We start from the raw sequence: 12,814 nt of genomic DNA, 5'->3' as shown, positions 1-12,814 counted from the left end.
CCTTGTCCCAAGCCCCTCTCCAGCTTTCCTGTAGCCCCTTCAGGCACTGGAGCTGCTCTCAGCTCTCCCCTTCAGGAGCCTTCTCTTGTCCAGGCTGCCCCAGCCCAGCTCTCTCAGCCTGGCTCCAGAGCAGAGCTGCTCCAGCCCTCGCACCATTGCTGTGATAATCATTTTTCCACAGACCTCCCTTTTCCCACTGAACAGACACTGAAATTCCAGTACTGTTCAGGCTCTATAGAAAGGGCCTTAACTCCCACTGAATCTTCTTTCTCAATGTTCCAGTTCAACATTGACATTTGTGAGAGGGGTCTGGAAGTCCCTACAAACCTTTCTCCCACTGGACCAACATGCACAGATCACCAACACCAACAACTGGTCCTCAATACATAGAATATTTGCAGATCCTTTAAAGCAGCTTCTGACAACAAACTCTAAACCAGATGACAACTTACCACTGATGAGCCTGCTGACCTGAGACACCAACTGACTAGACCTTTCCAACAGATGGCATCCATTGGGATCCACTTCTCTGCTCATTGAACCCCGATGATCACTCTCCTGCTCTTCATGACTTGGTCTGGATATGTTCCCATACCCGAAGTCAGGAAAAGACTTGGTCAGCTTCTGACTGAAGTATCTTTGCACCTCATCCAGCTCACTCAAGTTTTTTCTGGAAGCAGATGGAAGAATTTGGGTAAGAGGCAAAGAAAAGCTTGTGGCAGAGCAGTTCCATTTGTATCATGCCAGTCAACAGCATGTAAATATGAAATATGAGATTAAAGGTTATTACTGAAAAAGAGATCACCAGGCAAGTGCTGAGGTTGACAGGATAATACACAAGACGAAATGCCCAATTAGGTATAAAACTTAGGCTGGAAGACCCAAAAAAGAGCTTGTTTTAGACTCAGTCAAATGGGTTCCATTTGTGATGATTTTCCAACTGAAGTCATAAAAACAAGAATATTAATTGACAAAGGATTTCTACTTTATTAAGATCTAAGGACATTACTGATTCTATGATCTATTTGGCATATCATAGAATCATAGAATAGTTAGGATTGGAAAGGACCTCAAGATCATCCAGTTCCAACCCCTGCCATGGGCAGGGACACCTCACACTAAACCATGGCACCCAAGGCTCTGTCCAACCTGGTCTTGAACACTGCCAGGGATGGAGCATTCACAACTTCCCTGGGCAACCCATTCCAGTGCCTCAGCACCCTCACAGTAAAGAATTTCTTCCTTATATCCAGTCTAAACTTCTGCTGTTTAAGTTTCAACCCATTACCTCTTGTCCTATCACTATATACTTAATGATATTTGGGCTTGTTCACCCTGCAGAAGAAAAGGCTCTGGAGAGATGTTAGAGCAGCTTCCAGTGCCTAAATGGGCTACAGGAAACCTGGAGAGGGGCTTTGCAAACCTACCCCTTTGCTCACCATGCTCTTTGCAGATCTGCTTTACCTGAGAGCAGTCAGAAGAGAAGCACGTGAGGACACTGACAATGAATCCATCTTTGCTGCCCGATGAGCATTCCCTTCTGCTTGCTGCAGGGATTCATGGAACCTGCGCACGTTCTGCATGTGCTCTTTGTGCCGAGGTGTGCGTGTCCCAGAGGGGATGGTTCTGTGAGGAACAGGCCTATGTGTGACAACAGAAAACAGGGTGAAATCTCTGCTTGTGAGAGGTCTGACAGCTGTGGATATCCAACATCAGTGAAATGCATCCCCAGAGAGCAGCAGAACAAGGGAGGGATCCTGGACAGACCCCCCCTGCAGCCCTGATCCAGCTCTGGGGCAGCAGCACAAGAGGGACCTGGAGCTGTTGGAGCGAGGCCAGAGGAGGCCATGGAGCTGCTGCGAGGGCTGGAGCAGCTCTGCTCTGGAGCCAGGCTGAGAGAGCTGGGCTGGGGCAGCCTGGACAAGAGAAGGCTCCTGAAGGGGAGAGCTGAGAGCAGCTCCAGTGCCTAAAGGAGCTGCAGGAAAGCTGGAGAGGGGCTTGGGACAAGGGCCGGTAGGGATAGGAATGAGTCTGGAGCACCCTGGTTTAGTGGAAGGTGTCCCTGCCATATGATTGATTTTGACAGCAGGGAAAGGGATTGAATGACTCAGAAAGTCTTTCAGTCCTATATTTCTGGAGATAATAAATATTATTCTCTTAAATATACACCTGATTTACACCTGGAATCTCATCCTGCTGTGAACGACACTGACAGCTCTTCAGTTTTTGTTCATTTTCCTTTTCAAACCCAAACTGTTCTGTGATTCTGTGGTTTTATGCTAAAGGCCTGGAAGAAGCACCTGAGAGTTTCAGCAATGGCACAGTGGAAATCCCTATGTGGAAGGGTGTAAATGAAAGAAACTGGGATGTATTAATGAGGAGCAAAACACACATCTGGGTTTAGAACACAGGAACCTCTCTCAGGTAACATCCTGGGCCACCCTCACCCTGCTAAAGGGAATTTGGTATAACCTTTAAGCCTAAACACAAGGAAAGGCCTTTGGAAGGGTCTGGTGCTTTTTCAGTAGAGCAAACAGGCTTCACATAGGTGGTTATTGAGCTCTTCAAGTAATCAGACTGTTGGATAAGCAGTGCACTTACCGCTCTCGAGTCGGAGCACTGACTTCCTTTGACAGGGTATTCATCTGCTTGGGAATGCTTGTAGCATTAGTGGGGAACTTTGGAATGTTGGCCTTTACCTAGAATAAAGAGGAACATTGTGCATGAGTCTTCCACAGCAAGAAAATAGGGGGAAAAGCAGTATCTTCTTGAGGTAACAAACAAAACCCGAAGGTTTCCAATAGCTTTAAAATCCCAAAGGATTTTCCAGCACTGAGCCAAAGCATCATTTCACAACACTCTCATTTCAGAAACATTGTTAATTCCATCCACACCACTGAGGAGTAAACTGATGGTAAATAGGGTGTAGGGACTCCATTACATGTGTGTATCACTCCCCAGTGCAACTGGAAAGGCTAGAGAATAAGACAACCCCACAAGAAAGGGCAAATCTTCCCCAAACCAAAGATTTTTACCAAATTAGACATTTCCTAACCAATGAAAGGATGAATTTATAGTGTTTGGGGCATCAGGTGCAACCCAAGCAGCAAATAGAACAATGCCAGGCTCCCAGGCATCCAAACCCACAGAATATTCCCCTAACAATAAAAAGAACATCACAAATACCCATGAAATGACAAGGGAGTGAAGCCTTTGGAGATGCTAATGACATAGGATTGAATGAGTGCTCTAACTAGTGTTGGTCTGCAGTCACCCTGTCAACATACAGCAGAATCCTTAAGGAAGTGTTTCCTAAGGTTTACACAGACTGATCCATGACACTGCTTTTGCTGTTTGCCCATCAGCACAAAGTCATAGAATCATAGAATCACTGAATGGTTTGGGTTGGAAAGGACCTTAAGATCATCCAGTTCCAACCCCTGCCATGGGCAGGGACACCTCACACTAAACCATGGCACCCAAGGCTCTGTCCAACCTCGCCTTGAACACTGCCAGGGATGGAGCATTCACAGCTTCCTTGGGCAACCCATTCCAGTGCCTCAGCACCCTTACAGTAAAGAATTTCTTCCTTATCTCCAATCTAAACTTCCTCTGCTGAAGTTTCAGTCCATTACCCTTTGTCCCATCACTACAGTCCAAGTCAGTGCTGGTTATGAGCAATCTGATCAGATATGCAGTGGCAGGAAAGTGAAGCACATACTGCAGAACTCGGTGGCTGGCTCCGTATCCTTGCCTGCCTTTCTTCTTTGAGATGAGTTAGCTTTTGAAGAGGGGACACTGCTACTTTGATCTGCCCTCGGCACTGTCCACTGAAGTCTGTGATGTTGTACCACCCGCACACGAGCTGGAAGCCAGAAAGGAGAGGAGACAGGTCCACTGATGCAAACCCTATCACTCGCTCAGTCTCTGGGGAAGAACAACAAAAAGCATGTATTAATTTGAACTGCATGCAGACAAAACATCTTCAAATGCTAAACATCAGTTACACAGCCCCTGAAATATGTCTAGACTTCACAGGGAAAGACACTGCACAAAAGTCGAGATGCTGGAGGGAAGGGATGGGATCCAGAGGGAGCTGGACAGGTCAGAGAGAAGGGACCATGTGAACCTCATGGAGTTCAACAAGGCCAAGGGCAAGGTCCTGCCCCTGGGTCAGGGCAATCCCCAGCACAGACACAGGCTGGGGGAGCCTGGATGGAGCCTGAGGAGCAGGACTTGGGGTGCTGGGTGAGGACAAGCTCCCCATGACCTGGCTACAGTGAGTGCTTGAGCCCAGAACCCCCCTGTGTGCTGGGCTGCACCCCCAGAGCGTGAGCAGCAGCTCAGGGAGGGGAAACCATAGCATGATTCTATGAAATACAAGTCAGGGGTGCAGGAAGGACACTTCTCTCAATACTGCACTACAAACTGTACCTGCTTTATGCCACACTTTGAAGACCAAGGTTTGCTGTGGATCCAGCAGAAGCTCTTTGGATAACCTGTTATGCACAAAACTCATATTATACAAAGCAGGAAAAAGAACAAGTCCAGTAAAATGCCTCTGAAGTTTCAATGCTATTGTATCTATCCAGAGAAACCAGTTTCTTTCTGGGCTGATGGAGGAGGATGGAATACAACAAACCCCCATATTGAGCCCTCAAAAGCATGACTATCTTTACATGGCTTGGGCTTTTGCTTATTCAAGAAGTATTTCCCTCTTCTCACTCTTGTACATTTAAAAGTTAGGACAATAAACCCATGGGGAAATGGGAACTCAGCTTATCTCATGACTCAATCACAGGGTGACAGCAAAGCTGCGATGTTTGAAGCTGATCTGTGGAAAGGAGCCGACTGGAAATGCAGTGTCAAACACAGAACAGCTTTTAAGTTGCCTGAAGCAATTCAGAGTTGACTCTGAGCATAAGCAGACTCTGAAACAGATCACTCAAACTTCAGCTCTCAGTGGCTTTCATGGTTTAATCATTACAGCATAAAGTCCCTAAAGCCAAAATCCACCTCAGCACTCTGGTAGCATATCCCACTCCTCTGCAGGCACTGCTATATACTTGTGGCTGTCAAAATGAACTCACTGTGCTTCTTGCTGCCTGTAACAGACTTGTTCCACCTTGTTTAGGAAATGCCTTTGCCTACTGCTTTGGAATTAGTTTAAAATCTGGTGTAGGGACACAGGAGATGGCACAAGATCACAAACACAGGGTCAGTACTGGGTACTACCATGTATGACTTGATCTGATGAGGCTCCATAGAAAGGTGAATTCATCTGCTCTAATTTAGGCTCAGATATCTAAGTCTGAGCTATGTTTCCTACACTATTTTGCCAGTCACTGGAAAGAAGCAGGCATCCTTAGGGAATTTTGTCCAGAGCTGGGTCTCTAACACAGGTCAAGCCACTCACTATGTGCAGGTGCCTGCAGAGGAGGCTGAATCAGAAACCTAACCTCCCAATATATAAAGTCTCAGTAGGTGAATCCAAACTCAGAGCTCTGGTCCCAAAAAAGGGCATAATTTCTAAGCTTGAAACAGAGTAAAACATGCAGAAAACCCAAGAAATTGGATCAGGTCTAACTTAACCTTCCCATGAGTCCTGCAGCAATTAGCAGCATCTTCCTCTAGAAGCTGTGGCTGCCCCATCCCTGGCAGTGCTCAAGGCCAGGTTGGACACAGGGGCTTGGAGCAGCTGCTCCAGTGGAAGGGGTCCCTGCCCATGGCAGGGGATTGGGATGGGATGAGCTTTAAGGTCCCTTCCAACCCAAACCACTCTGGGATTCTATGATCAAACTGTTGTTCCTCCTGTTAACATGAAGACCAACCATTCTCAGACAACTTTTTGCCCAGTATGGAAATGTGATTGTAAAACACGGGAACAAGCATTTTTAGCTGAGAATACAGGCCAGGAAGCAGGAGGCACTGCTAATGGCTATGTCCCTTTCACACCTAGCCTGGCTGTCACATCCAAAACGGGTCTGTGAGAGCCCACAGCACTTACCGTGCTTCTTGCTGAAAGTCCCAGACTGGTGAGTCCGTATTGTCTATTACTGAAGTTGTTACTGGAGCATCTGCACCAGCAACAGCAAATGATACACAGCTACTGGGGGCTGTCACTTCACGTTCTGTCAAAGGGCTCCCTAAAATCATACAGAATTAAATACAGATTTGTTATTAATATATAAAATACTCAAGTTCAGAAATTAAAAGGACGTAACTAATAAAGGAATCCACCATATAGGAAACACTGCTTTTCATTGATGGAGCTGAAAATACTTTGCATTTACAATGGCAGCAAACCTTGCATGAACCTTTTACAGAGCAGAAACTGGAATATTCAAGGAAGAAACAGGAAAACCATTTGACCATCTGAGGAGTAAGAAGCAAAGCTAAGGAATAAAACACCAATTCACAAGACCCTATTCCAGTGCTTAATCTGTCCTTTATGACGGGCCATAGAATTGGGCAATCCTAGCTGCATGAACAGAAGATACCTAGTGTTACAAAAAGCATTTTGACTTAATAGTTGACTTAATCCCAGCATAAGAAGGACATGGAACTGTGAGATCAAGGCTCCAACAGAGGAGTCCACGGAGCTGCTGCAAGAGCTGGAGCAGCTCTGCTCTGGAGCCAGGCTGAGAGAGCTGGGCTGGGGCAGCCTGGACAAGAGAAGGCTCCTGAAGGGGAGAGCTGAGAGCAGCTCCAGTGCCTAAAGGGGCTGCAGGAAAGCTGGAGAGGGGCTTGGGACAAGGGCCTGGAGGGATAGGAATGTTTGGAGCAGCTGCTCCAGTGGAAGGGGTCCCTGCCTGTGGCAGGGGTTGGAGCTGGAGGAGCTTTAAGCTCCCTCCCAACACAAACTGCTCTGTGATTCTATGACCCTCTCACACCACAAGCTGCTGGGTGTTCCTTTCCTGTGTTATCACTGGACTGTGAAACAATTAATCTTAAGAGACATTTCCATTAATCCCACCTCGGGTCAGTTCCTTATTCCTGTTGGTATTTATGCAGTGTGCAACGGCCCAAACAAGATCAGATCACTCCAACTGCTGAGCAGGCCTAAAATGGTTGAGTCATGCAGTGCTGGAGGTGCTCAAGGTGAAGGGGAGAGCACCTGATATATTAAAGGGTTTAACTCATCTTTAACAGAGCTTCATTCCCAGAGAGCAAACTGAAGGGAAAACCAAAGGGCTTCAAACCCCTGCAAATTCACCAAGTGTTACATCAATGCACATCCAGAACCAAACATCCTCCTAGGATAGAATATTTTAATACATTTAGCATAATTTAAAAGCAAAACCCAATTCTTTGGTGCCCCTCAGCAAAGTGATGAGCCTCCCAACCGTAACTCCTGCTCTGCAGAGCAGGAAACAGTGTGTCAAGCCTGGCTGAGCTCAGACTGCTCTGCACTTACACTGCCCTTCCTCACTGATGTGTCTGGCAGCCTCCAGATAGCACAAGCAATGCAGCTTCACACACTGATTACACGCTAGGAATGTAAATTGGGAAGAGCCTTGGAGATAGGAGTGTCTGCGGGTGAAGTTATCCACATAAAGCTTCATTTCAGAATTCAGCTGTCACCTGCAACAGTGAGCACTGCATTATTTATAATTTGGCTTTCCTTAGGACCATAGAATAGTTTGGGTTGAAGGGAGCTTAAATCCCATCCAGTTCCAACCCCTGCCACGGGCAGGGACCCCTTCCCCTGGAGCAGCTGCTCCAAGCCCCTGTGTCCAACCTGGCCTTGAGCACTGCCAGGGATGGGGCAGCCACAGCTTCTCTGGGCACCCTGTGCCAGCGCCTCAGCACCCTCCCAGGGAACAGCTTCTGCCTCAGAGCTCAGCTCAGTCTCCCCTCTCTTGGGCAGGTTCAAGCCATTCCCCTTGGCCTGGCCCTCCAGGCCCTTGTCCCAAGCCCCTCTCCAGCTTTCCTGCAGCCCCTTTAGGCACTGGAGCTGCTCTCAGCTCTCCCCTTCAGGAGCCTTCTCTTGTCCAGGCTGCCCCAGCCCAGCTCTCTCAGCCTGGCTCCAGAGCAGAGCTGCTCCAGCTCTCACAACATCATTTCATTAATAGAGGCTGAACAGTTTAAAGTCCTGCTTCTCGTGTACTTTACACGATGCAATCAATGCTCTTGGGGTTTCAGCACTATGAATCCAAGTTCAAACCCATCACATCCCTTCACTGAGCTGAAGTTTGAAGATAAGTTCTTAACTTGGTCCATTCAGCTGCACCTGGTCTGAACTGATCCCAGGAATTAAAAAGGGAAATACACCTTTGGAGGTGGTGATGGTACCTTTTAAACTCAGATGCATTGCCCTTTCCACAATGATATTGACAGCAACTGTGTTTTCCAGCAGCATCACATCATCTTCTTCTTCTTGTGGTTTGCCATTGGTGGTTTCTGAACTTACAACATCCAGTTTGTGACTCTGATCTTCAGAGACCTGTTGGCTCAGAGCAGGTGCCTTCTCTGTGCCTTCATCTTCACTGCTGCTGTATTCCTCAGCATAGTGAAGCCTGCTGGGCAGAGCAGAAGTGGTAGAAAGGCCGATGTGAACACGTAGAGCAGCTCCTGCTAGGTCTGCAGCATTGCATCTGAACAATGGATAAACCCCTGCAAGAGAATCCACAAAGAACCAGCTAAGCAAGCCAAAGGACAAAGAAGATCTTGGAAAACCTGCTAGAGTTCATTACAGGTGAGATCCCCATCCCTAGTAGTGCTCAAGGCCAGGCTGGACACAGGGGCTTGGAGCAAGCTGCTCTAGTGGAAGTGGTCCCTGCCCATTGCAGAGCCTGGAACTGGATGAGCTTTAAGGTCCCTTCCAACCCAAAACATGCTATCATTCTGTGGTGCATACAGGACAAAACAAAACTGAACATGACTTTCTTGAAGTGCTTAGAGAAGTAACTGAACTAAAACAACAATGAAGGGGGATGAAACATGACAATGTTCTTTAGAACTCACCACTGACACTTATTGTCTTCCTTGACCCCTCTGCTAATGCTGCAAGGTCAACATAGGCAGATCCAATGAGACGATCTGTATCAAGTGGTCTTTCCACATCATTTGCTTTCCCATATGCCCACCACACCTGGATTTCTAACTTCTCCTCTCTGAGGAACCAATGGAGCCCATGGCTTCTTCTGAGCATCACCTTGTTTGGTTTCTTGAAGTTTATTGTAACATTCTTGGTGTCATCACTCAGTTTTGGCCTTTTAAGCACAGTCCAAGTGGCTTCTTGGTTATACAGTTTATACCTGAGATAGCAATAAGTGCTTTTGTTTAGGTGTGTCTGGCCTGCAAGCAGCAAACAGTGGATGGGCAGCCATACTCTTGGGGTTGAGATGGTCACAGTCACTGACTGGGAACTCTGCTCCCACTCATCACTGTCATCTGTGCTATGGATCTCACTGTTCCATCCCAAGAGCTTAGCAGCTTCCAAAACACGCTCCCTGTCATCCTGATGAGCAAAGGTGACAGAGAGTTCCAGTCCTCCCACAATGGCCTGCATGATGCTTGTGCAGTGAGGAGGCATGACATCTTCAGGCAGTGTAATTGGGTACCAGCCTGAAATACCTTCAGGAAAAAGAGATCAGAATTAGACTTATCCAGCCTTTTGGAAAGTATATATAATATTATAATTTATATTATATATAATATTATAATGAAACTATATCGCATGAATCTCCAGCTACAAAATTAGACATTTTCATTGCTTTCCTCCTCTACTTACCACTAAAAATAAACCCCAAATTTCACGTTGAAGAAAACAATGACTACACTGAAATTAAAGCAGAAATAACCAAGGTGGTAATGAAAACATCATTATTACAAGACATAATCACCACAAACTAACACAACACAGAGAAGCTAATTTAAATTTAGTTTAAAAATATTAATCCTGCTGCTTCCTAACTGATCTAATCCTCTGTTTCCAACTTTAATATGTGAAAAGCAATTACTGCTCCTCCACTGAACACTACAACTCTTGGACTGCTCATCTTAAGGTAGAAAATAAACAGCACTGAATACATAAATAAGGTGATGGGCTGGGTTTAGCTGGGATAGAGTTAGATTTCTTCATGGTAGATTCATAATATTCATTCTCCTATGGAGCCAGGCTGAGAGAGCTGGGCTGGGGCAGCCTGGACAAGAGAAGGCTCCTGAATGGGAGAGCTGAGAGCAGCTCCAGTGCCTAAAGGGGCTGCAGGAAAGCTGGAGAGGGGCTGGGGACAAGGGCCTGGAGGGCCAGGCCAAGGGGAATGGCTTGAACCTGCCCAAGAGAGGGGAGACTGAGCTGAGCTCTGAGACAGAAGCTGTTCCCTGGGAGGGTGCTGAGGCGCTGGCACAGGGTGCCCAGAGAAGCTGTGGCTGCCCCATCCCTGGCAGTGCTCAAGGCCAGGTTGGACAGAGCCTTGGGTGCCATGGTTTAGTGTGAGGTGTCCCTGCCCATGGCAGGGGTTGGAACTGGATGATCTTAAGGTCCTTTCCAACCCAAACCATTCCATGATTCTATGATAAGGTGTCCCTGCCTGTGGCAGGGGTTGGAGCTGGAGGAGCTTTAAGGTCCCTTCCAACCCAAAGCAGTCTGGGATTCTGTGATTCAGCTACTATACATCATAAGCCCTAGAACAAATCTTCAAACAACTTTTATGTACGTCTTCTAACCCAGGATTTTTAAAGACAACATTACAATGTCTGAAAGAACTCTAAAAACCAAACAAACCCACAAGAATACCCAAAATGGGAATGAATATTGTTTTGAGGAATTACAGGAGCATTTATGCAGTGTCAGCAGTGTCACACCACTGTGTTACCTGATCTTCTTCTCAGCAGGTGCCTGGTTGGAATTGTGACTGTCCCAAGAAGACAATCTCTTGATGTCCGAGGTGCCAATCTGTCAATGGCTGGAAAAGAAACAGTTGTGCAAATGCATCAGACTGGAAGATAAGATTCACAAGCATTGGTTCAACAGCAAAACCTCAGCTGCCATTCTGGAAGCACTTTCAACCCACGTGAAGAGGACAAAAGCAACACGAATTGCTCAGAACATCTCATAGAATCATAGAATAGTTAGGATTGGAAAGGACCTCAAGATCATCCAGTTCCAACCCCTACCATGGGCAGGGACACCTCACACTAAACCATGGCACCCAAGGCTCTGTCCAACCTGGTCTTGAACACTGCCAGGGATGGAGCATTCACAACCTCCCTGGGCAACCCATTCTAGTACCTCACCACCGTAACAGGAAAGAATTTCTTCCTTATATCCAGTCTAAACCTCTGCTGTTTAAGTTTCAACCCATTACCCCTTGTCCTGTCACTACAGTCCCTAATGAATAGTCCCTCCCCAGCATCCCTGTTGGCCCCCTTCAGACACTGGAAGCTGTTCTGAGGTCTCCATGCAGCTTCTCTTCTCCAGGCTGAGACCAAAATCAGTGAGTAACAGGGGTATGAACAAATCTTGTCTGTTGGCACTGCCAGTGCACATTGAGGACATGCTGCAGCACCACTGAAACCGGAGAAACTTGAAGGGAATATTTCCATCATAGAATCCCAGAGTGGTTTGGGTTGGAAGGGACCTTAAAGCTCCTCCAGCTTCAACCCCTGCCACAGGCAGGGACCCCTTCCACTGGAGCAGCTGCTCCAAGCCCCTGTGTCCAACCCGGCCTTGAGCACTGCCAGGGATGGGGCAGCCACAGCTTCTCTGGGCACCCTGTGCCAGCGCCTCAGCACCCTCCCAGGGAACAGCTTCTGCCTCAGAGCTCAGCTCAGTCTCCCCTCTCTTGGGCAGGTTCAAGCCATTCCCCTTGGCCTGGCCCTACAGGATCTTATAAGAATTTCTTGTAAGACCCCTTTAGGTATTGGAAGGTGTGATCCAGTCCCCTTCATTTTAGTTTTGAATAGAGACTATCTATAGAAACACAGATTGGTTTGTGTGGTAAGGGACCTTAAAGATCCTGGCAGGGGGTTGGAACTGGGTGAGCTTTAAGGTCCCTTCCAACCCAAACCACTCTGACTCTGCAACAACGTTCATTCCTTGCAATCAAAGTAAGGTTCTCCTTACCTGACCTGGTGCTCTGATGATAGATAGAGAAGGTGATATCAGCAGACTGCAAGAGTTCTCCTAGACAAGAGGCTTCTCCACTGCTCTTCTGAATGATGAGGTTACAGGGAATCTCCATGTGATGCTCAAATGCAGGGCAGAAGGAACAAGCCACAGCTCGTGTGTGTCGTCTCTCTGCCTCAGGTAGGAAGGAGAGGTGCACAGAGACATAAGCATTGACTCCCACACCTGCATAGTGCTGGAGGGAAGGGTTCTTTTGTGCCACAGCTCTTCATTTAGGATATAAAGAGAAGAGAAAAAAGGGAATTAATGTAATGTACAACGGATCTAGGAACCAACAGAATTAAAGCAAAAGTTGCAAGTCTTTATAGTGAAGACATGAGACAAACCAGTGTATATTTTAAGTCAAAACAGATGTGGGTTCTCACTGTATCTTTTACCTTTTTTTTTTGGTCATCTGAACATCCTAGAAACAGATATTAAATGGTGAGAGTAACTAACACATGGTTCATCACTGTATCTTATCACTGTTATCACTGTATATTATAACTGCTCTTATTACTGTCAGGATCTGAGACCAAAGTGGTTGAGAAAGTAGTCAGCATCTTTAACCATACCCCCTCTGCAGAAAAAGCTGTAGGGTAACTGTAGGAGAATTTGCTTTAGAAGGAAGCAAAGGCAAAGCCAAATTATTTTTAGAAACCAGTACTGCCAAGCAAAAGGAGGTGAAATCAGCAGATGGAA

At 46.8% G+C, this 12,814-nt stretch overlaps 1 protein-coding gene across 1 annotated transcript in view; it reads right to left on the bottom strand.

Moving 5' to 3' along the window:
• The window catches only part of C2CD3 (C2 domain containing 3 centriole elongation regulator), a 46,950-nt gene that overhangs the window by 9,912 nt on the left and 24,224 nt on the right, over nt 1–12,814 (bottom strand). The window contains exons 21-30 of the mRNA XM_034060131.1: nt 12,071–12,339; nt 10,821–10,910; nt 8,968–9,579; nt 8,296–8,616; nt 6,008–6,146; nt 4,435–4,499; nt 3,722–3,927; nt 2,602–2,699; nt 1,465–1,641; nt 453–670 (exon numbers count right to left, since the gene is read on the bottom strand). Of these exons, the coding sequence (XP_033916022.1) occupies nt 453–670; nt 1,465–1,641; nt 2,602–2,699; nt 3,722–3,927; nt 4,435–4,499; nt 6,008–6,146; nt 8,296–8,616; nt 8,968–9,579; nt 10,821–10,910; nt 12,071–12,339 (2,195 nt within the window). The remainder of the gene's footprint in view (nt 1–452; nt 671–1,464; nt 1,642–2,601; nt 2,700–3,721; nt 3,928–4,434; nt 4,500–6,007; nt 6,147–8,295; nt 8,617–8,967; nt 9,580–10,820; nt 10,911–12,070; nt 12,340–12,814) is intronic.

Source organism: Melopsittacus undulatus, chromosome 2 (assembly GCF_012275295.1).
Source record: "Melopsittacus undulatus isolate bMelUnd1 chromosome 2, bMelUnd1.mat.Z, whole genome shotgun sequence".
NCBI classification, from domain to species: Eukaryota; Metazoa; Chordata; class Aves; order Psittaciformes; family Psittaculidae; genus Melopsittacus; species Melopsittacus undulatus.
Note: the sequence above shows the minus strand (reverse complement) of the source record. Positions and strands in the feature narration are given on the sequence as shown.